We start from the raw sequence: 25466 nt of genomic DNA on the forward strand, positions 1-25466 counted from the left end.
TTGATTTAAGATTACCACACAGGACTACAAGAAAAACAAAGGTCTGATGGATTATCTCAGACTCGAAGATCGTAGTAATTCTTGCACAGAAATGATGACGCGCGCTGCTCTTCTGTCTCTGCAGGGATATCTCTGTCTGATGGTTGTCACAAGTTGAGATAAACTAAATATGCAGAAACACAGGTTATTTGAGATAAAGGTGTTGTGCAATGCTACTGTACTATCCTCTGTTGTAAAAAGCCAAATATAACACTGATATCTCAGCAGTAACTCATCCTCCTTACGTCTGACCTGTTTCTTAACAAAATAACACATTAACTCCAGCTTCAGGTCTAAAAAGTCACTACCAGAAGCAAACTTTAAAGCTACAGAGAAGTTACAAATATCCTGCCTCGTGAATCTTTAGTGTGTGTGTGTGTGTGTGTGTGTTCCCAGGCAGTTAGTGTGTAACTACCTGCCTTTCTGTGTGTGCCACCCACTGTTTTCTTTCACTCCTCAGCTGCTATTCTTCTCTTCTACTTCTTTTTCATTATATTCTGATTTTCCTCCTCCTCTCTCGCCTCATCTCCCTCTCTGTGTAATGACACGGTAAAAAGCAGAGGTTGTCTCAGTTATTCCGGAAATTGAGGCGCTCCATGTAGTCTTCACTGGAAATATTGCACCCTTGATGGTAAAGTTAATCTACCAAAGAATGCGTGAGGTCAAAACGCAGAGGCATCAACTGTTGCTTTGATTTGGAGACAAAAGCATTGTGCAGTTTATTATCTTGGTCCACAGAAACAGGGCTGTCATTGTCATTCACAAATGCTGATGAATGGGAATCAACAATCTGCTGGAGCTAAAATCTAGTTAGGCATTGTACACATAACTGACTGATTTCCTGTGTGGGTTATCAGTAAAAATGCCAGAAAGCTGCCATGAAAACAAAAACGGATGACAGAGAATAAATGAAGCTCTGTCTTTTTAATTTATTGATATTTCATGTAACTTGTGGTGACAGATATAAGGCAGATAGAAATCTCAATTGTCTTCCACCCCCCCTGTGCTTCAAATCAGTAACAAGGGGCCACAGATCACAGAGACAAAGGACCCTTCCGCCCATTGTCTACAATCTGCAGCTACTGTTTCCTGTGTATTTCATATTTGTTGACTGGTTTATGCTTGTGAGGTCTGAATGATCCCATGACAATACAGAATCCAACTTGATTGAAAAAATAAAAGTGAGTTATTGTGAGATTAGATTAGATTGTTTCCTACTAAATATTTCTCCTCATTTTACTAAACAGGGCATTTGTGGCATAATCCCACACATGACGACTCAAAACAAATTAATAAATGTGGTGATCATGGTAAGTATTTCACAAAGGATGGCAACTTCTGTTAATCTTAACTTCTGTTAAGAAGAAGAGGAAGCAGCAGCAGCAGCATGATGGATACATGGAGTGATTTGTGGGGCGCTAGGACCCTGCAGACCAGCAGGGGGCTACAGACAGCAGTATGCTAGCAGAGGCTACTGTTGTCACAAGGATTCATGAGCTACATTTACGACACAGATTTTAATACTTTAATTGAGGTAAGAGCAAACCGCTCCTAACTAAGTTGCATCTACCTAACCTAAATAATGTAACGCGGTAATGTTGTCAATAATGGCGGCCTGACGTCAAATAACTAACGGTAAATCAGTGTTAACATCCCTGTCTGACAGGCATTAGCTAGGTAGCGTTAGCTTTAGCTGCGAGGACTGAATAGATATACGTTTGGCGACTCACAGCTGATAAAGTTAGTGCTCACCTAGTACCGACTGGACAATAGCACCTGCTCGTTAGCGTGAGCACTTTGCTGTTAGTCATTAACTATGTTAGTTGAACCCAGTTAGCTATCGATGGGTCAGTTAGCCAGTGTTAGCTAATTAGCTAGCAGCCCATCCCAACTTGCACTGAGGTTAGCTAGCTGTTAACATGTATCATGTGCCATAGATTTTAGCAAATGTCAGCTGATAATTAATTAGCTAATCGAAGAGTGAATTTGCTCGAGCTACGTGAATTATGCCAATGCTACTTGTAACACGTTACTCTGCTGAGCTAACCTAAACGTTTACGTCCAGTTACTTGTGTCACTTTGACTGAAATGTTTCACTTGTCCAGCCGCCTCTTAACATTACACTACAGCTGTTTCCAAGTACAGTGTTTCTCTCTCATTCTGAGCCAAGTAAGTTAGTTAACTAGTCATAGTCACTTGCCTTAAATATCTTGTCTTTCTGTGCCATAACCCTTTATTGTTGTCTAAAAACTATTAAAAATGCCTTAATGAACCACACTGTCGCACTGACTGACATATTTCTTCATGAGTAGCATTTGCTACTAAAATGCTCAGATGTGCTGCAGACAGACAGACAGACAGGCAGGAGAAGCCAAAGTACTGAGAAGCAAACTAGAGAATTGTTGGCTTTGATCTTTGTCTATAACAGAAATAAGGGACATCATCAGCCTTATCCTTTGATGAATCTATAGAACAGGAGAAATCTGGATTCATACCATATATTTTGACATCATTCATGCACATCCTTGTCTAACTGTGTCTCTTTCCTCAGACTTAGTCATGTCTCAGGTGGAGAAGAAGGCAGGGCTGCTGAGGAGGACGTCGTCCTCTAAGAAACCCTTGAAAGAGAAGGTGGTGCTGATGTATGATGAGATTTTCGCAGTGAGTATCATGGTGAGAGTGTCGGTGAGTCAGAGAAAAGGGAGATGAAATTGATCTGAAGTGTAAAGAAAGCTCTGTCTGTGTCTTTCATTAGAAAGAAGACCCGGCCAAAAACAACCCTCGCTTCTGGGATGAGCTCTTTCTTATGAAGGTAAATTGAAAAGAAAAACACTTGACGAAGGCAAATTACATGTTGAGTAGAAATGTGTTCTGCTTAAAAGAAAAGCACTTTCTATGTTGGTTGGTGTGTTAAGTGTCAGTATTGGTAGTAGTCAAACTCACACATGGATCATATTAATAATACAGTTTTCAGCATTAAGTCGCCCAAAATATTGAATATGTAAAAAAAAAATGCATGCAACCCCCCATACATTAGAGAAAAAAGTTATCATATGTATATAGAATGTGCAAAGATCTGTGTATACATAAATTTGCAGGTCATATATGATATGCAGCAAAATATCGTTGAAACCTAAAAACATTGAAGATAATACGTGTAAATGTAACATGTAAATACTATAAGTTTGATTTAAAAAAACTCATAATCATGACATATTTGTATCTGGAGATTGCAAACTGTATGTGGAGAAACATACATAAGAAAAACTCTGCTTAACCATGTTTTTGATTGGCTAAGCTGATTCTGTTTTGACAGAGGGGTATTCTGAAGTTGTCATTTGAAACTTGTTTCAGGTGAACCTTGAGTACCTAGAATCCAAGTTGGAGTGTGTAGATGGGGAGGAGGTTCAGCGGATCCAGGACAACATCAACTCTCTGTTCCACCACTGTGTTCAGGCTCTGGGAGAGGAGCACCAGATCAAAGTGGTCAATGCCTTGCAGGTAACTAAAGCTCAGGAGGATTGCCTAAAGGTTACATTGCAGATGTTTCCATCATGATGGACGTATCCAATGTCTGGTGATAAGATAGAACTGTAATCAAATGATCTTGGATATCAGGTTCATGGATTCTGCCAAGAAGACTGAGTCGTGACGATAAATATTTCACAGTGTTTGCTTTTGTAGCAATGTCTGTGCCTCTCTGCCTCCCTTTCCAGACTCTCTGTGCACTTTTCCGGGGGGTCCACCAGAAGAACAAGTCTGCATCTGGCTTTGACATCATCAACATGCTCATGGGGTTTGACAAAGCTGAGCAAAGGATGAAGGTGTGTGGGCAGTACCTTGAGAGGGAAAGAAAAGAGCTGAAGGAAATGATTTGTGGTCATTCATATTTAGTTTTGTCTTGTGTTTGTGTCTCCTGCAGGACCTGATGGAGAGACTGGACAGCCTTCTTTGTGGAGATGGCTCAGAGAGTCTGAAGAGCCTTTGTCTCAAACTGCTGCTGTGTCTGGTGACGGTGAGACAGAATATATTTGAAAACAGCAATAGACTTCGGGTAATGCTTGTTGTGCTTTTAAAAACGTCATGTGAAAAAATGTGTTTACAGGTAACAGACAACATCAGTCAGAACACCATACTGGAATATGTGATGATCAACAGTATCTTTGAAGCCATTCTACAGGTACAGGATTAGCACACACTAACACTTATTTACTACTATTCTAGGAATTTTATTCTATTTTAAAACGGTCTTCCTGATTTAGTCATCTCTGTTCTTCCTTTCTCCCCTCCACAGATTCTGTCAGATGTGTCCAGTAGAGGGCAGCATGGTTACGATGCTGTGGTCCTCCTGGCCCTGCTGGTCAACTACAGGAAATATGAGGTGTGTATATGTAGTCCAGTTTAAATAGAAAAGCATTTTGAGCAGCAGGGAGGTGTAGTAAGCACATCACACAAGGAAAACATGAATAATAACAGTTTAATTAATTTGCCTGTTTTAATTACAATTTTAACAAAATAGATATTTCAAAGCTCGGATTAGAAAAATCTGTTTAGTCTGAGAAAAAAAGTTTGTCTGTGAACACATCAACAAGATGCATTTGGAAGCTGAACATTATATTTCTTTTTTGCTCCAGTCCATAAAAAATGTTGATTTGGTCCATGTTCAATACCAAAGAGACAGCTGTCGTACATTTTGATGACAGAGAAGCCAACATGCTCCCTGAAATGACTTCCAATTCACTTCCCTCTAGTTATTTCCTGGAAGGATAAGACTAATAGTGTGGGAGGGGATAAAAGGATGAGGTGCGAGCTTTTGGCGCACAAGCATTTACTCCAGTAAAATATGTACTCTGAAAATAGTGAAGAAAAGGTTAAAGTCTGCTGCAACATTCTGCATTTTAGGCATGGCTGCTGCATGAAAAACACTGAGAAATCCAGCTAATGGAGATGGAGTCATCTTTTAATCCAGAATCACACAGGATTTGTGTCCCTGTTGCTGACTTGCATGTATTTTTAGTTGCATTACCAAATGGAGTATGTAAGAGGTCCTCAGCTTGACCCGTAGTCTGCTGTGACTGTATGTTCTGCAGATGAGATGGGACAAATGAAAGTAATTCCACTGATTTTTCTTTCATTGATTTTCTCTGCGTTTTAGTCTGTGAATCCATACATTGTGAAGCTCTCCATCATAGACGATGAGCCAACACTAGATGTGAGTATGTTGACACTTACTGTACACAGCTGAATAATAAATAGCCAGTGTGATGCAGGCGCTGGACTTCACATCAAGCTGCTTATCAAAGGTTTGACTGAAACACTGGATGTTTTCTCTCCCAGGGAATGGGTATGGTCGTCCACCAAGCTCTGACAGAATATAACAGGTGAGATCTAAAAATGTCCATGTGTCAAAAATGTGTTTCTAATGATGACGGTGTACCGAGGCCGCTGGCTTCATCAGTTTAGTTTGATGTCTCCCACAAATATTCTATTTCTATTCCCTTTAGAAAAAACAGGCCCTTTTTATACTTTTAGTTATTTATATCTGACGGTTTTCTTTGGCAATCGGTAATGTTTTTTGGATGAGGCAAGGTTTGGAAATTAAAATGCTGTTTGTGAAAAAGGTCTCGTCTGTCTGCGTGCGTAGACAGACACATCAAAGTGATGGATGACGGCTCCATACAGTTCATTGTTTTTGTGTATAAACTGAAATGCCCCTTAGATAATGAACTGCAGGGAGTAGAAGAAGATGTTGGGTAACAAGTGCTGTGTTTGAGCGCAAACATAAATCTCTGCCTCGGCTGCTGTGTGGCCCTACCTGTCTTCAATTTATCACTCTCCCCCCTTTTTCATTACTTCCTACTTTCTGTCCATCTCGTCGTCTTCTCTTGTCTTTCTTTTCCCTTTTTAGGCAGTACAAAGACAAAGAGGAGGAGAACCAGGGTGGGTTCTTCTCTACCCTCACTAGTATGGTAGGTTCTTATTCTTACTACTGCTATGTCTTCCATTTGACTGTATTGGGACATTGGAACATGGTTTTGCTGATTGCTCGATCGTCCTTCTGTCCACAGGTGGGCAGCATGTTTATAGCCGACGCTGATGAGAAACTCTCTGTACAGTAAGTACAAAGTGATTTGAGCTCTTACCCATCAGTCAGACTTAATTGCACTGTTCTCTACACCTCCAATGAGAGCATTCCTTACAGCTGCAGTGCGTTTTGCTTGTCCTCTGTTTTGTCACAGGAAAAGGTTTCAGTTGAAAATCTGAATGTAAATGAATATACTTGGTGCAATAGTGTGAACAGGGTGTAATCAAACAGTGGTGAGATTGTTGAAAGTGCATTTAGCAGCATTGTGTTCATCTTAGTTTATCAGTAAAACATGATTTCTCTGGTCAACTTTTAGACGTCTGCATACTGAGTTCCAGCTGTTAGATATTATATTTAATGTTACAGTTGGCACTCAGACATGAATCTTATTTTTGAGGAATATTTAGAAGAGGTGTTGACTCATATTTGATTGGCTGGAGGCACAGCTTCATCATGTCTTAGGAACAACATTTGCACGCCGTTGATCATGACCATGTGACAGTAACTGAAAATATTAAACATTCTTGAGAGCGACCATAGACTCTGTATAAATGACTGAGGTGATAAAATTGAAAATCTGTATGTGTAAAAAAAGATTTGTTGTTGTTTTTATATCTTAAATGTCAACTTATTTACCAACCAATATTTATTTTTTTTGTAAAGAACTGTGTTAAATGTATTAGTAGTTACATACTCTGGACAGTAGCTAATGATACAGAAGATTAAAAAAAAAAAAGTGACCCGCTGACACATGAAGCGATTGTCATAAACTTTAAACACCAGCCTGCCCTTCTCCTTGTTTCTGTGAGCTTGACTGGTTCAAAGCCTGAAGCGTTTTCCTGTCCAGTCTAATGTTGTGTGAAGATTTAAGTCCGTGAATTAACAAGGTGACCACTAACTTCTTTCCTCTAAAGGACAAACGAGGCGATTCTGCTGGCACTCTACGAGGCCGTGCACCTTAACCGCAACTTCATCACTGTATTAGCACAGGTGAGACACATTGTTTTTCCTTCTAGTGTACATGTGCGTGATGGCATCAATGATATGATTTGACATCTAATGATGATAACAGTGACAAACTAGATGACAGTGTTATCATACACAAGATGCATTATTTCTTTTTAATGCATTATTCTATCTGTAGATCTTAAACCATACAGTGGTGTTACACTGCTATTAGTAGATCTGAAAATCATTTTACCATCCCATGTGGGGACATTCAGTGTTATAGCCACTCTAACTCACTAACTGAACAGTGAAGATGGGTCAAACGCAGTTAGAATTTCCACTGTGCTGCTTTTTGCAATTCTGTAATTAGTCACAAATCTCAAGATAAATTAGCGGCAATGATTAATGTTCGTGGAAGTATTTTGCATCACCACAAGTAAACACTCCTCCAGTCTGCTACTCCGTTCTCTCAGGCCTCAGGTCTCCTGGCCAGCTCGTGCTGTTGCATTTTTCTCTACATTACAGGACAATGGGAAGTGCTTTTCACTATTGATGACATTTCACTGGTGTTTTTTGTTTTTCAACAGAGCCACCCTGAGATTGACATCCCAACCACACCTACCACCCCTACTCCAACCACACCCACAACACCCCTTGGCACAACGCCGCCCTCCTTAGACAGTAAGTTATACCCTTTCTCATATTTTTATTTAGGGGGACATAGACCGCTGAAAATATGGATGTGGTGTCTGTGACATCAGCCGTTTGTTTCTAAAGTCTCTATTAGGTTCTACTTCTCACTGACGTGATGTCAGTTTCGGGAGCCACATTTTCTGCCGTGGGGAGGAGCCGAGGTGACGCTAGAAAGCAGTGAAATTGCAGATCGCAGCAGGGTTATGGAAAAAAATAGGTTCGCGCAATGCAGTGTAGTTAAAAGCTGTCATGATTCTCTTTTTAGCTGAACATACTTCGAGTGAAACTTGTCAAAACTGTCACCTAGAATCACAGAGTCAATTATTTATGAAATGCTAACTTTTTTTCTTCTTTAGAAAGAGAGGGGGATTTTTTTTTCTCATTGTCTTCAATAGTCTTGTTAGTCTTCTTTTGGAGTCATTGCCTAGTGGTCATAGAAACTGCATGTTACAACCTCAAATATTGGCTTCAATTTTCAGCTATAGTGTTTTCCACCTCAGAGGGCACCAGAGATTAAAGGGGAAGACAGCTATAGTCTTGTTTTGTCAGCTCTGTGTCTTTACATATGTTTTATCCCACAACCTTGACCACAGCCTCACCTTCAAGCAGAATTGAACTAAAAAGACGATATCGATCCCGTCAAAACACTTGCAGGGGAGGGGGATGGAGCAAAGGATTTCGAAAGCTCTTTGGCATCATGGGTCTCTGCTTCTTTGCCTCAGTTTAATCCTAACAGTGTTATTACATACATCTTTAAAAGCTCTCCCTCCAAACATGGCCAGTTTCACTCACTCCTGCCCCGAACAGACACACTCAGACGTACAGAGGCGCACATGCAGCCACACTAACAGCCTTCAAATATTTAATAGTTTTTAAAGGTTATCGGATTGAAGAGAGATGCTCATGTACAATAAATGGCACTCCTAATGCAGGTTTATTACATCTTAATAATCAGATTTTTACACCACCCTAAGTACTTGCTATTACCTCCTTAAACCTGAGCAGAAGGCTGTCACTGCTGATTTCATGGGAGGCGAATGTTGTTGCTGGCACATTCAAAATCGGGTCATTTGGCATGCACACATGCTGTAACTGTTAAAAGGTTCACGTTTCTATCCCTGGCTAGCTGTCCCTCCATTGCCTCAAGCCTAAGAGCCATTTTCCATATAAAATATTAACGCCCAGCTTCAAATACATATGAATGTTTCACATGCAGTGTTTATTATGCCATGTGATGGGAGCCGCTGCACTTGGAGAACTCTCTACTTAGACCATAAAGACGCACATGTGCCTGCAACCACATGTTAGAAATATACCTTGTCTTCTCACAGTCTAGCTCCCTGTGATGATATGTTTCTTGGCAGTGTGAAATCTTCCTTTGGGCCTGCAGTGATCTGAGGAAGAAGGAAGCAAAAGAGGGTTCGAAGGGAGATAGAAATGTCCGGCTCATCATTTATCCATGAAACAAGCTCTATGTTTCAGCTAGCAGAGATTTTGAAACGGATAAAGATGCTTGTCTAGACAAGCTACAGTAGCCACAGTAATAGGACATCACTGTTTTGTATTTGCCTGAATGAGCACTCTCTCTTCTCAAACAAGGTTGACAGCTTTGTTTTTATTCTCATTTTTAGACAGTTGACTTTGAGTTCAGGTTTTTGGGATGCCATTATTTATGGAACAACTCACTTGGAACACTTTTGCGACTTAAAGTTTGATTTATCGTAATGCTTTTCTTTCTTGCTGTTTATACATATGTCCTCTTTCTGTAGAATAATTTGAATTTTAACTGCAGTGTTTGTGTTTGATTTATTTGTATTTGCTGTGTAGTGATGAACAACCCCGAACTGCCTCTGGATCCCAACCTGCAGACTAGTAACCTTCTCATCACCTTCCTCAAGTACGCCTCCATTGTAATGCAAGACACTAAAGGTAAACTGAGACCATCACACCCTCTTCCACTTTGTCTCTGTCACTTTACCTTCCTATAATTCTTCATTCTTTCACTGTTTTCCTCAGCTGTAGTGCTCCCAGGTAGTTGTTGTAACCAGCAGTGGAGAATAAAAGCTGTTCCCTTCACTCCCACAATTGTTATCGGCCTTTATAACATTCATTTGTTTCAGTCACTCCCCTCTCAAAACACCAAAGAAAGAAAAACTGCCTGGCCCGTTCATTTTCTTTGTACCTCTTAAGAGTCTTTTTGTTGGTGTGTTTCCAGATGAGCATCGACTCAACAGTGCCAGACTGTGCCTAATCATCCTCACCTGCATAGCTGAGGTAGGAGCAGCCACACTGCTGCAACATTAGTACCCTCCACGTAAGGTCTTTGCTCTGACTTCACCTCTTTGTGCGACAGGACCAGTACGCCGATGCCTTTCTTCATGATGACAATATGAACTTCAGAGTCAATCTCCACAGAATGGTGAGTTTCTGGTTGCAAGTGAAAGTGAACATGGTAGTGATGGGGCAAATCAAAAGGTCAGAATTGTATTTATCAGAGACAGCATTGTAGTATTGTGGGTTGATATCAACATGTATTTATACATACTTATAAGAAGCTGATAACAAACCCGGCTACTCGTGTACATGGCAGAGAAAAACTGAAATTTTAAGAATTCAGCTTACTGGAGAAAGCCGACTGTGAGCAGGTTACTTAAATGCAGGCAAATGCACTGCAAGATAAAGACCATTATGCTTTGTGCTTGCTGAATTTGACACCATGATGTTCATCTAGATAAAAAGTTCTTAAAATTGTCCAGATTTTGTCTGTAAATATTCTTAGTCTTGTACAATATTTCTTATTCTGCCAATACCAGCCAATGCTGGCTGTATGCCAATATACTCGTCCATTTCTGCCTTATGAAGTTCAATGTATTTATGTGCATTTACGTATTGATTTTTGTTCTTTATTTTTTTTCAGCCAATGAGGCACAGAAAGAAAGCAGTGGACAAGAACATCCCTTCACGGCCACTTGTGTGTGCTGTCCTTGGTATGGGGAACATTTAGAACTGTTGTCTACTGTGGACTCAAACTGGCAGTGACTCTGATGCTTGCTATCTTTTAAAGGCTAGTCAGATAACTATAATCTCTGATCTGCCTTTTGAATTTGTTATTTCCCATGTTAACAGCTACAAGCCTGATGACGATGAAGACTGTATTTTAAAAGGGAGGATTGATGACACAATGTGAACATCTTATAATTTAGCTATTTATACATTATTGGTTCTTATATTTTCTTACTTTTAACCTCTGTGCAAGGCTTAGCAGCCAGCATTGTCTGCGTACTCTAAGAACTCTTATAAGGTTTTTGTGCTGATGTCGTTGATTCATTTTATAGATCACCTTTATTGGCTGGACATTTCCCCACTCCGTTTTCCCTCGACATGTTTACTGGCACATTATTTTTGCCTAGATAGCTTTGTTTGGTTTTGCTTCCTTGCCTCTCAAACTCTAGCCTGCACTGCTTGGAAAGACAATGCATTCATCTTGTTCCATTTCTCTTTACCGTATGATAGTTTAAGGTTAAAGGTTTGTGCAATTTATGCGTCCTTCTAACAGTTATTTTTTCTCTGTCTCTGTCCGTGCCCTTTTGTCTAGACCTGATGGTTGAGTTTATTGTCACTCATATGATGAAGGATTTCCCCATGGATTTATACTTGTGAGAACACATGCACATCACTGACACACACACACACACACACACACACACACACACACACACATATTTTTCTAGTCCCATCCACCACCAGCGTCGTTTTATTATTATTATTATATTATCATTTTCCTGTGCAGGCGCTGTGTGCAGATTATCCACAAACTCCTGTGCTACCAGAAGAAGTGCAGAATCAGGTTACACTACACCTGGAGAGAACTCTGGTCAGGTAAATGTACAACACTTTCTCTATCTTTTATCAGAATAACTCAGTAGGCAGCAACCTTTTGAGAAATTCAAGACCTTTAGACAAACAAAAACTGATTCCTGTACGAGGTGGCACAGATGTCCTTGCAACAGGGGTACTAATTTACCAAAGGTTCAGGATCTTAAGGGGTAGGTTCTTTTGGGATTGGATATGACTGAACATTTCTTGCAGAAATGCACCCTGGGAGTCGTAGTGAACTTCTACTTCAAAGTAGAAGTAGTGCTACATCTGTGAGTCTGGTACTATTGCCTGGGGGAAAAATGAATGGGACTTTTGCCTCTAGGGTGCCTGAAATAATTCCTCACACTTCATAACTCCATTTAGCTCAAAGCACTGCTGTGCAGTACAACCTCACAGAGCTACTGGCTTCACTGTAAACTCTTAGTCTTGATAAAATGATAAGCATCTTTTTGAGAGATATTGTTCCTGTTTGTGTTACAGCAGTGTGTAATTTATTTATTTATACTTTGTGAAATAACTTTTAGGATTTGTATCGATGTTGATTCTCACACACATTCTCTACTTCAAGATTAACTATATATGGTGGCTGAAACTGTACCTTATTTTTTTTGAAACCTGAGAATTAAAGAAAGGCATAATATTGTTGGTTCTTCAGGTTCTGTTAATGTGATCTTTGTTAAGAAACATTTCAGGATGCCTCATATGCATAATTTAGAGGTGTAACGTTACACATATTCATCCCAAACCATTAGGTACACGTTGTTCAGTTTGATACGTGACTTTTCCTCAGGTATGCGGTACATGACCCAAACACTTAGTGTCAAAATAGTTTAATAATCCAATTACTCCCACTTTGAGGAACAATAAGTCTACAGCGCAAGTACGAATATTTTGGCAGTGCATGGCTCAACTGTAGCATGATCTACTGTAGCTGAATCGCAAACAAGAGAGCCATCACGCTGACTGAGAGCAGCACTATTATTAGAATATGCGGCGTTATCTCCTTACTGAAACTATATTGCCGTCACCGGTCGCTCTCTGTGATGGTTGGCTCTTCAATCCACCTTTGGGTGAAACTGTTTGGAACAACTATGAACACATTTGATTTCTGCCCTGATTAAAAGGCACATCATCAGAACCAGCTCTGGGAGGAAAGTGTAAAGTGGTTAAAAAGTGGTTTGGTTCCTGTGACTGACATATTTTTATATATGACATCATGAGATGAATACTGAAGCATCAGTGTCAGAGCAGCATGTTGCAGTTGTAGCTGCTAGAAGTTGAGCCACCTTCCACCACTTTACAACAGCTGTCCTGACAGGTGTCCTGACTGCTTGCAAGAAAGAGAAAATTAGTTTTTCCTTTTCCACTGCTGCAAAGCTGAACTCGTTTAATAATACTACAATGAGCCATTGCATTGATGTTAACATTTTGGTCTATTTATTTTGAAAAATGTAATTTCCTAGCTTTCTTTTTCTTCTGCTGTAGCCATACTGAACCATGACCCCAAATCCGAGGTACATACCCGTGACCAGTGACATAACAGTGAATTTTGTTTACTGTTACACTGCTAGCATAATTTAAATCTGAAACATTTTAGATTTGCTAGGCATCACCTTAAAAGTTGAGTAAATAGTTACTGCTCTTGCAAAACAAAGCCATTGTCTTTCTGAAGTCATTGGGCCTGTTGTTTTGGAAATGTATTGCATCATTGGGATTGGATAATGAGACTCTGCAGAAAGCACAATCCATCCTGGTGGCCTTGTTTTCAGCCTGGTCAACACACAATAGGATAACATTTCAGCTTGTAATGGCTCCATCGCACTGTGTCTCATTAGGATACACATTTCTCTAATCAGACCGATAATCAGCTTAATTCCCTGAATGACACCAACCCTCTCCTCACGGTGGTGATAATAGCATACCATGAAATAAGACTGGAGTGAAAAAAAAGATTCAAATTAAAGCAATAGATGCGTTTATCTTCTTTTCAGCGTGTCGTTCTACCAGCTTGTGTCGGAGTCGGATAAAAGCTTTTTTTGCGGGCTTCCATTTTTGTTCTTCCTATGGGTTTTGGCTTCCCCTATTAAGGCTTGTGAAATGACTTGATTCGGTGTTGGAGCCCCCCCTCCTGTGTTTTCATTATCTACCTTAATAAAGATGCACATTGAGGAAAGCAGAGTGCTGCCACATGCCCCTGCTGTAGATGACTATCAACATTCTGTCCTATTCGCTTCTATTCTTATTCCTTTAATATGTGCTAATAATATTGATATGTCTCCCTCTGCACAGCGCTCATTAACCTGCTAAAGTTCCTGCTGTCAAATGAGACCACACTGCTGGCCAAGCACAACATCTTTCATCTGGCCTTACTGGTGAGCAACCCACACACTCGCGCACACACTCCCAAAACACGCAGACAGGATTTTGGCAGAGTACAGTGCACAATGGAAATTGGTTTCACTGGGATATGTGTTTGCTTCTGTTGTAAGAGGAGAGCCAGATGCTATATCTGTGGTGCTGCTTGTAGCCCAGCTTTTATTGCGACTAAAATCACACACAAGAGTCTAAAATCCATTCATTAGTTTGTCAGAGGAGACGAAAGAGGACGAACAGGCTGCATATGCAGAAACTGAAGCAGATTTTCCTTGAAAAGTCCTCCTCATTCTTTTGTTGGGTTCTTCATGTTAAAGAGTGAACATCTGGGTCGACTCATGTGTGTGTCCTAATCCAGGTAGTGAACCTGTTCAACATGTTCATCACATATGGCGACACGTTCCTGCCCACCTCCAACAGCTACGACGAGCTGTACTACGAAATCGTACGAATGCACCAGGTCTTTGACAACCTCTACTGTATGGGTATGTTAGTAGGAACTGTGTTTAACAGTGTTTAACCTGACTAGAGCTGAAAGTAAATTCTCATATAAAAGCTGTTATTCAAATAGCCGTCACAAATAGATAACAGCTGGACGAAGAGAAAAAACCTGAGGGAGGTGGAATAAGCAGTAGCCTGCTGCAACAAGCCACATGTTAAATTTGGCATAATGTACTTTTTGGCAACACAGTACATTTCCATGAGTACAATAGTCATGCCAGATTCACCACGCTGCTGCTCTCAGTTTCTCTGTGTGACAGAAATACCAGTTTTTCTCTAATCATTGTTAAGCTACTGCCAACAAAAACAATGCTTACCCTTTATTGCAAATGAGTGAATCATTTATTAGCGAATGAATGCAGTATTTCTGTTTGAGTGTAGCAAAGTGATGAGAATGACATGACTATGGTGATAATCAATTATTCCTTTAAGTAATTTTCCTGCCTTTTACAATTTTACATTATTGGAAATGTGGTACTCTTGGATTTTGGACCATTGGTTGGGCAAAAGAAGACATTCGAAGATGCCACCTTGGTCTGTAGGAAACTGTGATTGACATGTTTCATCATTTTCGTCCAGTTAATAGGCCCAGTGATCACTTGGTTCATTGAGAAACAAGTCTGACTCTAAGAAGTTCTGTTAGTTAGAGCTGTAAACGTGACAGATGAAATGGTGTGTGTAAAAGTGTGGCTGTATATGTATCTAATTCAGTTTTTAACTTGCCTGTGTTACAGTTCTGAGAGTATCAACCAACACAGGCCAGTGGAAGGAGCCAGCCAGCAAAGTCACACATGCCCTTGTCAATGTTCGGTAAACAGACACACACACACTCATACATACTGAATCTTAAGAAGGAGAAAAGAGTCATATTGGATTGAAAGGAATTGCAAATAAGAATGGGATGGAGGACGGTCAAAATAAAGTGAATGAAGTTAAGTCTTTGAAACTGTAATTTAGGTTTTCCATCAGCCAGTTCCGTTTTTCCCTCCCTCCACTTCCTCCCCTCGGCCGCTCTATTCGATCATTTCTAAGCCTTTATGTCCTTCACTCCAATCCTTCTCCAGTCTACACACATACTGTAGTCGGCCTCTCCTCCACCATTTTTCCCTGTAATCTCTTTCCTCCTCCGTCTTCTCTGAGGAAATGATCCTCTGAGGTCACCCCGGCTTGGAGGTCCCCGAGGGCACCCATGCGAGTGGGATACTCCCTGAGGATTCACCCACTCAACTGGGCTCCTGATGGAGCAGACTCAGCTATAAGCAGTCACATGGGTTGAATGGAAGGTGGGGAGGAAGAAGATTGAAAGAATAATCTTTGAAAGAATAGATAAATGAACGAATGAAGGCAGAGAGGTATAAAGAACCCACTGAGACTGTTATAATTAACTCAAACGATGGGACCAATTCCATTTGACCCTCATCAGTTCATTCCCCCGTGCGCTGGCTCCCCTCACAAAAATGACAACAGAATTACCACAACGCAGAATTTGCTGCATTTTTTTCACTGTAATTTACTTGATATATTATGCACTCTAAGCCTGTACAAAATAAGCCATTTCATCTCACAGCTGTGTTTATCGCATCAACTTATATTTGAGCCATAAAGCAGTTTATTTCATAGAAATATATGCTAATGCTAGAAAAGATTGCGTCTGAATTTGCATCTGAAATTCCCTGGTGTGCTCACACAGTATGAAGGAGGCATTCAGATGGAATTGACTAGGAATGAATAGAAATGAGTTTTGGTGTTAAACGACCTGTCTGTAACTGGTGTTGTTTAGAACTTTGTTTGTCAAAGATCTCGCCAGAATTGCTAATTGCAAACCCTCACACCTTTTTGATATTATTATGTATTTAGTTGGCTAGCACCTAAATAGTAACCACACCAATGACTTTTCCAGAAAGACACACACACTTAAAAATGAGTGGAAGCCTGGCTGTGGTTGTACACTACATGGCCAGGAAGTGTTGTTTATGTCCATCACTCACACATCTCACAGAACAGATTCGCTCCCAAATTATCAAATCCACAATGACTCTGAGACGCTTCATTCATGTGCGTGTCACAGAGACCCCCCGTGTGTTTTTAGGCTTTGAGTCTGTGTTTGTGGCATTGAGAGCACAGAGGGCTGTGTTTATTGTTTTTGATGGATCAAAGCTCCCGGTCTGTGTGTGAGCTTCATGTTTTACTGGCAGCTTTCTCACACTGGCTGGTTGGGCAGGGAAATAAAGTCAGTGAATCAATAGGCTACATACAAACACTGTTGATTTCTTCCCAAGGAGCTGACATGATGCGGTTCACTAACTCTCTGCTGTCAGTCAGCCAGGCCAAGGCAGGCTAGCTGGCTGCTGTCCACTCCCCTGCCACTAGCTGCTGCTGACAGACTGAGGATGCTGTGTGGATTGGATGACAGAACGCTAACACGCCACTCAGTCTCACAATACTGTCCGCTCATCATACGGCCATTCCTATGCTGCAGGGCTGCAGTGCTAATCAAATCATTATTTTATGACCATGACATTGTCGGACAAATGAATATAACTACAGAATAATGGCAACAGTTGTGTTGTGAACGTTTAGAGGCCACAAGATGTTGTCTGTTTCCTTTAACGCACCCTCTGGCCGTGGCTGAGCACGCTAACATCGTCGCATCGCAAGAGCTCTGATTTCCCTGTACACATTGAACCAGTATTTACTATTTGATCACTTGGGGGAATAGATGCCAATTTTTGAACAGCTCAGTTTTCATGTGGGGAAAAAAGACACCAGCTGAAGGCTGAAACCTGCTTCTCCGGGCTGCAGCCATGTATGTGTACATACATATTCATACAGAAAGCAGGTAGAGCTGCTTAGTTAAAACTTTTATAGTGGATGCGCCACTATACAGCGCACGTGCTATTTTCTACCTACTTTTATGTTCCTCTGATCTGAAGTTTGTTGGTGCATTTTGGAAGGAGTTGGAAAAGGAAGTGATTGGTTTGGGGTTGCCGCAGGGCAGCAGATTAATACACTTTGTTTTGGAATTAGATTAATAACCACATGTCTGTAATGCATATGTCCATGTTGTTTTGGCAGTATAGTGTATGTCCTCTGATGTGTTTTGTTTTTTTTTTACCAGCGCCATTATCAACCATTTTAACCCCAAGATTGAGTCGTACGCTGCTGTGAACCACATCTCCCAGCTGTCAGAAGAACAGGTAAGCACAACACATTTTTCCTCCTCTGAAAGAGTTGCACGTAAATATCAATGAACATCAGCAACATCTTGGGGGCATTTGGGCAGAACACTGAAACATCATTCTTTTTATTTCAAAAGTAAATCTGGATGAATTTTTTTAGTCCACAGTGGAGATCAACTGCAGACTTTTTAAATGTTTGAGAAGGGATCCACTGCATTTTATTCTATAGGAGTAGTTCCAGTTGTGTTGCAGAGATGGATGAGTCAAACATTGCTTATTGTGTTTAGACACCTAGAAGAGCAGTTATCACACACAACTACATTTAACTACGTTCCTGTTCGAAGTAAATATGAAGCTTTTTACACTGTGGAAAACGGATGATGATGCACACACAACCTACGCAGTATTCATCTTTTACTGTACTTTAAAGAAAACATCACCCAAAAAAACTTTACATATTACTAGATTTTCCTTCATTTACTTTAAGTCCAGTAAATATTACAGTTTCTCTGATTCCTGCAGAAACTTTTGTAGAAGTGATGACAACTATTCCACAGAATAGGAGCCCCACTGTTTTGCAAACACAAACACAGTGAGAATCGATTCATTTGCTAAAAGGACGACTTCTGAAACTGAGCTCTTCGTTCATCATTAATGGAAAAACTTGAGGCTGAACTTCGCCGATATGAGCGCCTCGAGCTCCATTTCAGACTTTATCATTTATGTCGAATTGGAGAGGATAGAAAAACATCCAGAAGAGTCCATTTCTTTACAAGCCGATTACAGAGTGATGGATTCCCCAATTACCTCTCCGCTTTTATCTGCTGGATTTATTCACAACAAAGAGGGAAGGCAGAAGTAAGCTTTGGTGTCTATGAGTGGCCACTGGTTTTATATGATTTTCCACTTGTGATATAAAAACCCTTTTAATTAGATAAAGGAACGCTGTTTTTTGATTGTTTGTACTACTCTTTTTTTAACATTAGTACACATCTATGTGGAGCTACTGTGGTGTGATGATTGTAAACAAATTTCATGATAATACAAGGGTTTAGTTGTATTATTATTAAGGGTTGACTCAACATTTTCTTCTGGCTACTTGAGTGCAGTGGAAACAAGTTGCAACACTGACATATTATCACTGTAGTGCCAAATGTGGCTGAGATATCCATCTGAACAGTTATAAACGGTCGCTTATTCACACATCCAGCAGTTATGGAGCAACTTTGCCATTATCGTGTACTTGTCCAATATTCACTCAATTATATCTCTGTTTTTGGTCTCCACCAACTCCTGAGGGGAAAATGCCTCTGGTGGTTCTTATTTTTGTCTGTGTTGGTGTTTGGTGCTGAGTAGGTAGTGTGCAGTGGGTTATTAGAGTGTTTTAGCAAAAAACAGCGAGCTGCTGCTGCTGCGACAGAAAACAAAGCTATATTAGCAGCTTTGTTGCAGTGAAGTTGCGGCCCAACAGTTAAACAATGAGTTCAAACTCACTATAAGGGGAGCAAGTGATAAATTGCTGTAGGTTCATCGCTTCATTCATATTGTCACTTTGTTTTTACATTTTCATCTGATACATTATTAGAATACAGCAATGATTTTAGATTAATTTCAAATTTCTCAAACCATTTTGCAAGAGCAGCAGTGGTGTTTTACAACGCTTTTAAAGCAAATGTTTTGCCAGCAATTATGAAAAGCCTGATCCATTTTCAATCCTTTATTCACTACGCCTAAGAAAATGCGATAAATCATCTATACAATATTGGTATGATGTGATTACACAGTATCATTGTTTTAGTAACTTCTCCAATATAAACAAAATAACTAAATTGTTGCTTTGTGAAGGTTTCGTCTGGGGGCGAAAAACAGCTCATTGTATTCGACTTGAGTTAAATTATTTTGATAAGTGGTTGTACTGTGATGAATTAGAGATGGGCCGTGATTTTCGGATATTTGAATAATCTTTGAGAAGTTCAGTGACTATGTAACAGTATTATTGCTTGAAATGCACATCCCTGTGATAAATAGAGACCAGGAAAGTACTGAGGTATTGATATTGATTTGAACCATATTGCCCTCATCACAACACAGCACATCCCAGCTACGCCAGCTGGCTGAAACATCCGCTATTTCCCAGCATTAAACCCCTGAGCAGCATGAACAAATAGACAGTAGCCAGTAGTTTTAATGAAGATAGCCACACTGACAGAAAGCTTCAGCGGGAGGCTGGAGAGGCTGTCGACATCCTGTCCAAAGCATCTGACGCAACCTTTTCACCCTGACACTCCTCTCTATACGAAGATTATACAAAACACTGTTGTTGTTGTTGTGATTCTACTGTGTAGCAAAATATAGATATTGGCAGACAGATGGAATATTCAGTGACCCAGATGGGGGACAAACCCATGATCAGGACATGGGCTATGTGGAGGACGTATTAAGGGCATAACACCCGTATTGTTTTTTTTTTTTTGGGATAGCACATCTTGATGTTTCTATTAAGAATAAAAAGATGATTCTATGATTAGCTTTGAAATATTCTAGTAAGCAGGCTAGAAACAGTACGTAATGCCAACAACATTTTTTTACGTTTAGAAATGATGATGAAATGCACTCCCTGGAGGCCCAGAGTTAAAGGCACACATCAGAAACCACAACGCCATCTTCCCCCCTTTGTTACATGCCATTCACATCTCTCGCTCCCCTTATATCCTGTCATCTCCGTCTTGTTATTAGCTTGAAAAGGACTATTTTCATAAGGCATTTTTGAGTCATTGTCCATTAATTTGACAAGCTTCTTTGCTGGTTTCAGAATTCATAAAATGTAGGACTTTTTGGGGGGAAAACAAGGCAGGAGAGAACTGAAAATGAACCACAGCAAGAGCTGAACAAAAGACAAGTTCCATCTTACGTCAGGCTGAACAAAATGATGCTCACAGCAAACAGACACAAAAGGCAAAGACTTCAATTCATCGTTAAGGTACCCAGAATAGCTCTCCAGTGGCCGGCGCACTGCTCAAACCCTTATTAGGAGCTGACTGGAGCAAGAGAAAGCAAGAAAAGATGATTATAGTATTGAACTTCTGCCCATTAGAGGGACATTCATGTTGTCACTTCCTCACACTGTCTTCCGCTGTTCCTCTCCTCTTCCTTACTTTTAATGAAGTGTGAAACCTTGCATGTCCTTCCCTGTGTCTTTTGACATACTTGCTCAGCGCACGCACACACACACACACACACACACGCACACACAACCAACCACTGCACCCGCCTGCAGCGTGTTCATTCCCCGTAGTGACACAAGAAGATGGATGGCCTCCAGAAACACACAGCATTTAACGAGCCGCTGTAGTCTGTGGGCCTCACGCAGTATTAGAGTCGAAACACGCTTCAGCACACGAGGCAGCTTTTGTATCTGCGCTTCAAGATAAACACAGCGACAAGTGCGTGCACACAATCATATCTGCTTAGTGATGCAGAAAGTTTCTCAGCTTAGCCAAGTGTGTGTGTGTGTGTGTGTGTGTGTATGTGTGTGGGCAAAACGCTGAATAAAACCCCTATCATCCCTGTCTTTGCTAAAACAAGCTTAGATTGCCTCTGTGTCTGCTCGTGACTTTAACGTCATGCCTTTAATTCTCCATTTACTTTATTTTTGTTTTCCGCTCACACTTTCTCCCCCGTTCCCCCTCCTCCTGTCCTCTCCATTCACCACCACCATTGAAGAAAAAACATTTAACACCCGTTACTTCCCATTCAAACCTATCTCCACGCTCCCACAGAGAGAGGAGGGTGATGCAGAGCTGTGAGGGAGAAGGCGGCAGAGAGAGAGAGAGAGATGTGGATGAATTTTTCATAAGTATACCAGCAGAGGTTTGAAATAAAAACAACAGCACTTTTTTTTTTTTTTCCCTGAGCGGAGCTTTAGATTTACTAGAAGAAAATAAAAGGTAGAACAATGTTTTCCAGCTCCTAACCCTCCTGTTAATACATTTCAAAATGATGATTTAGCTGTACAGCAGATTTAAAGCCAAGCTAAAGGAGAATATGTACATGTTGTGTGCGCATAAACTGTAGGTTAACATCTGTACGTCTATCTGGATAAAAAGCTGAACTGTGTATGTGTGGAAAGCGGGACAAAGCGCAGCTCGTGCACCTTGTTGTGAATGTTTCCTGCTTTGTGGCAGGGACATGAATAAAATAATGGAACAGGTCTGGTTAGGGGCTATTTCACGGCTTAACAGGGGGATGGCAGGGGTGAAGTGTGGAGAATCTCTGCATTATTACCTCTGATTTCAACTCACCTCCTTTATCTCAGCTGGATTCAGTTTTAGGCAAGTGTGTCCTGTGCACTTACCACCACAGCACACACACACACACACACACACACACACACACACACCCAATGCTGTATGAAGTCAGCCAATTCTTTAAGTGACATCTTAATGCAATAAATGCCCTCATTGTGAAAGTCTGTAAGCTAAACTAACCATCTCACTGGTACAGACCATAGGCTCACACAGAGCGGCTCAATATTTCACAGATTTCAAGGCCAGTTTGCTCATTAGATAAACGGATGATGAAAACAGATGAATAAGTAGTGAGTAGTTGTCTACTGATCAGCTCATCATCATTTTGTGGAGCAGCGTGACAAAACAAAGAAAGAAAGCAAGTAGAACACTAAAAAAAAATCCATCAAGTTGCAAATGACGTGTCCCTCCTCCCAAATGACCAGAGTTCATCCTGACAGTAAGTCAGTCAGGGACTAGAAAGGAAACCAGATGCGATGCTGCAGCATTGCAACTTTCCACATGATCCCTCATGAATAAAAATGCTGTAATAAAGTATTAAACGCTAATAAATATTTTACTGTTTGTGACTGTTCAAGTTAAGTGTTCACCATACAGTGCATTAGCCACTCTGTATAATGGAGCCTTGGAGTCCTGTTAATTTTCTCTCACCCCTCATCTGTCACCCTGTTAGGTGCTGGAGGTGGTTCGGTCCAACTATGACACACTGACGCTCAAACTGCAGGATGGTTTGGACCAATTTGAGAGGTACTCGGAGCAGCCAAAAGAGGCGGCCTTCTTCAAGGAGCTGGTAAGAGAGCGAGAGGGGGCAATGTATTGTGGGAGTTGAGGGGTTTAACGTGCTCTAATAAGAGTGTACCTGTACGTTACTGCAGGGGGTCAGTGGAGGACGCTCTGTATTGAAAGGCAGGGTATAAATTATGAGGGCGCTACTTGATTAAAAAGGAGTGAATCCGTTTTTTAACCCAGATTTTATGTCCCTTTGCACCTTAAAGCGGTTTTGTTTCTTTCTCCTACTCTTCCATAATGCTTAACAATCTGCCTGCCGTCCCTGCCTGGTAAATGCTCATGTCGTTCAAACTCCCCAACTTTGATTACAACATCACCCTCGCGACATCATGGGGGCTATTTTCTTAGATTAAAAAGTCTTAGAGCGCCACAGAAGACAATATTCAACTGTTTTCACAGGCACTCTTCATGACAAGTAGACTGAAACTCGCGCATGAAATTGGTCGCAAATGTTTTAGTGGAGAACCAAAATGTAAATTGACTTCTGGTCCATGTGCTGGACTCTAGAGGTAGTGGTAAATGTGTGAGTGTGATAAATCAGCAGATTTGATGTCAGAGGGTTTTATATTCATCCTCCGCTACGTATGAGCTGAATTTAATGATCAGCATCAGGAACACACACAGAGGAGGAGTGGATGTGGTGGGGGAGCAGTGGCTGGGATGGGATGAGGCCTCTCTGTGTAAATGTGTTTATAGAAACATAAAATCTGGTAATAAATCTCCCTCCCTCCCTCCCTGTCGCTGTCTGTCTCCAGGTGCGCTCCATCAGTCTGAATGTGAGGAAGAATGTCTCTCTGAACACACTGAGTCAGGACGTCCTGCTCAAAGAGTTTTCCACCATCTCTTGAGATACACACACACAGCCTTCTCTTCCCTTCTGATGGACAGTACATTTTGTGTGTGTGGACATGTACACATCGACCGGTACAATCCCCCATTTCCACGATTTGTCCTCCGCCTCCCATGAACTGAGCGATGGAAACGTCACTGACACATGACCAGGCTGGATGCACCTTAAGGAAAGACCTGAAAACTCTCCCCTCTGTGGTCGTTCTTGTGTGTGTGATAACTTTAAGGAAGTGCCCGTGTTGCACTGGTTCCTCATGTGCAATCTGCAGTATTGGCTGGACTGTTAACTGACACATGAAAGTTTGGATTTAAGGTAGTTGATTCAAGTATTTTTAACCCAGATTGTTCGTCTCCCCCCTTTTTCTGCCACTTAGGATGATGTAAGCCGCTTCTGCTCTCAAACTGATCACAGCACACAGTTTATGATTTATGAGATCATTTCAGAAGATTCAGGCTTTGAGTGAAGCAACGACATTGATAATGATTACCTTGAGCCTTTTTGAGTTTGAGTCTTACCATAAGTCCTGTTGAATTAGAGCATTAAATGGTAACCTCTGTGTTTTTTTTTAAGCCTGGGCCCTGGGCTTGAAATGACTAGAGTATGGCTTCAGTGTTATATTTGGGCCTACCACACCTGTCAAAGTACATCTACTACACACATTATGTGTAGCACAGATACTGTGTTGGGTCTGCAAGCAAACCTTTCACACAATAACAGAAACAAACTAACTGATCGAGGTAGCAGAAGACCTGCAACTCGCACGTTCTGCAATGTAAAATGACAGTTTTTTTCAATGGAGTCTGGTGGCTTTGAAGAAAGCAAAATGATGACTGTGTTTGGTTAAACAGAAAAGATTCCACTGCTCTGTCTCTGTAGGGATCCTTTCCATAATGCTTTCAGACACTTCAAATAACAATCTGAGCCTGTCAGTGGGAAAAACAAGCACTCTAGTGGACGTGCTTTGATGATTTGAGTTGAGTTGAGGATTACTTTTCAGCTACAGTAGCCGCTCATGGCCGCCGACTGAAGTATCTAACGGTTCTAAAAGTTTTTGTACCCATTTTGAACCCAAAATATGCAAAACTGCGGCCCAGGTTTTAAAATACAAAAGTCATCCTTTAACTATTTCTTTGCAGCGGAGTGCTTGTTGTGTGACTGTTGACTGACTTCTCTACATGTTCAGAACAAGTATTTTGTATGTACGTGTTTGCTAAGGGGTGGAACATTTTGAGCAGTAATTAAGTTGAGAATGCTGTGAAATGATAAGAACATTTTTATCGTTGTTGCAAACCTTTGTTTTTGAACAAAGCCATGACTAACATTCACTACTGTACATCATTTCACCATACGTGTACCAAATGAGTCTGAATGTTCAGAGGGAAAACTGCTCGCAGAATAATTAAACATGATTCATAAAAGTGATTATTGCCGGTGTGTCTCTGGGACATGATGTCAGTTTAGTGATTTAAAAAAAACGGATTCATGCGTTGAGCATTTTGAGCTCACCCTTCTCATTCAGAACATTTGAAATGATTATTTTTGACTGGAAGCAGATCTGAATTATGCAATTTCTCTAAATGTATGGTCTTGTTTCTTTCACCTCTAACTCCTGTAGGTATATTTATGTTTTGTTTTTTTAAATAAAGGTTGGTTTCCTACTACAACTAGTGCTTCCTCTTTGTAATGAAGCAACATTAAGAAAAACACTGGTATCTATATTGTAACATTCAAACTTTCACAGTTTTATTAATGATTTGCAGCAACCATACTCATCAGGTCAACCTACACACACACACACACACACACACACACACACAGAATCC

At 40.7% G+C, this 25466-nt stretch overlaps 1 protein-coding gene across 1 annotated transcript; it reads left to right on the top strand.

The window, feature by feature from the left end:
- The first annotated feature begins 1482 nt into the window (after positions 1-1482).
- On the top strand, positions 1483-25293 carry armh3 (armadillo like helical domain containing 3). Its single transcript, XM_070828407.1, has 26 exons — positions 1483-1573; positions 2591-2700; positions 2795-2851; positions 3394-3540; positions 3756-3863; positions 3962-4054; positions 4145-4219; positions 4334-4420; positions 5195-5251; positions 5377-5420; positions 5948-6008; positions 6108-6154; positions 7039-7114; positions 7660-7753; positions 9593-9694; positions 9981-10039; positions 10119-10184; positions 10683-10752; positions 11361-11421; positions 11556-11644; positions 13934-14016; positions 14376-14502; positions 15253-15328; positions 17637-17715; positions 22678-22794; positions 23549-25293. The coding sequence occupies exons 2-26, from the start codon at positions 2599-2601 to the stop codon at positions 23639-23641; spliced, it is 2070 nt and encodes a 689-aa protein (XP_070684508.1). The 5' UTR covers positions 1483-1573; positions 2591-2598; the 3' UTR covers positions 23642-25293.
- The last annotated feature ends 173 nt before the right edge of the window (positions 25294-25466 follow it).

Source organism: Pempheris klunzingeri, chromosome 3 (genome assembly GCF_042242105.1).
Source record: "Pempheris klunzingeri isolate RE-2024b chromosome 3, fPemKlu1.hap1, whole genome shotgun sequence".
Classification (NCBI taxonomy): domain Eukaryota; kingdom Metazoa; phylum Chordata; class Actinopteri; order Acropomatiformes; family Pempheridae; genus Pempheris; species Pempheris klunzingeri.

Excerpts from the sequence above, each read along its gene's own strand:
- armh3 (XM_070828407.1), top strand. The coding sequence starts at position 2,599 with ATGTCTCAGGTGGAGAAGAAGGCAGGGCTGCTGAGGAGGACGTCGTCC. Across the intron at positions 5,252-5,376 it reads ACGATGAGCCAACACTAGAT|GGAATGGGTATGGTCGTCCA; the intron begins GTGAGTATGTTG and ends TTTCTCTCCCAG. Across the intron at positions 11,645-13,933 it reads CTGGAGAGAACTCTGGTCAG|CGCTCATTAACCTGCTAAAG; the intron begins GTAAATGTACAA and ends CCCTCTGCACAG.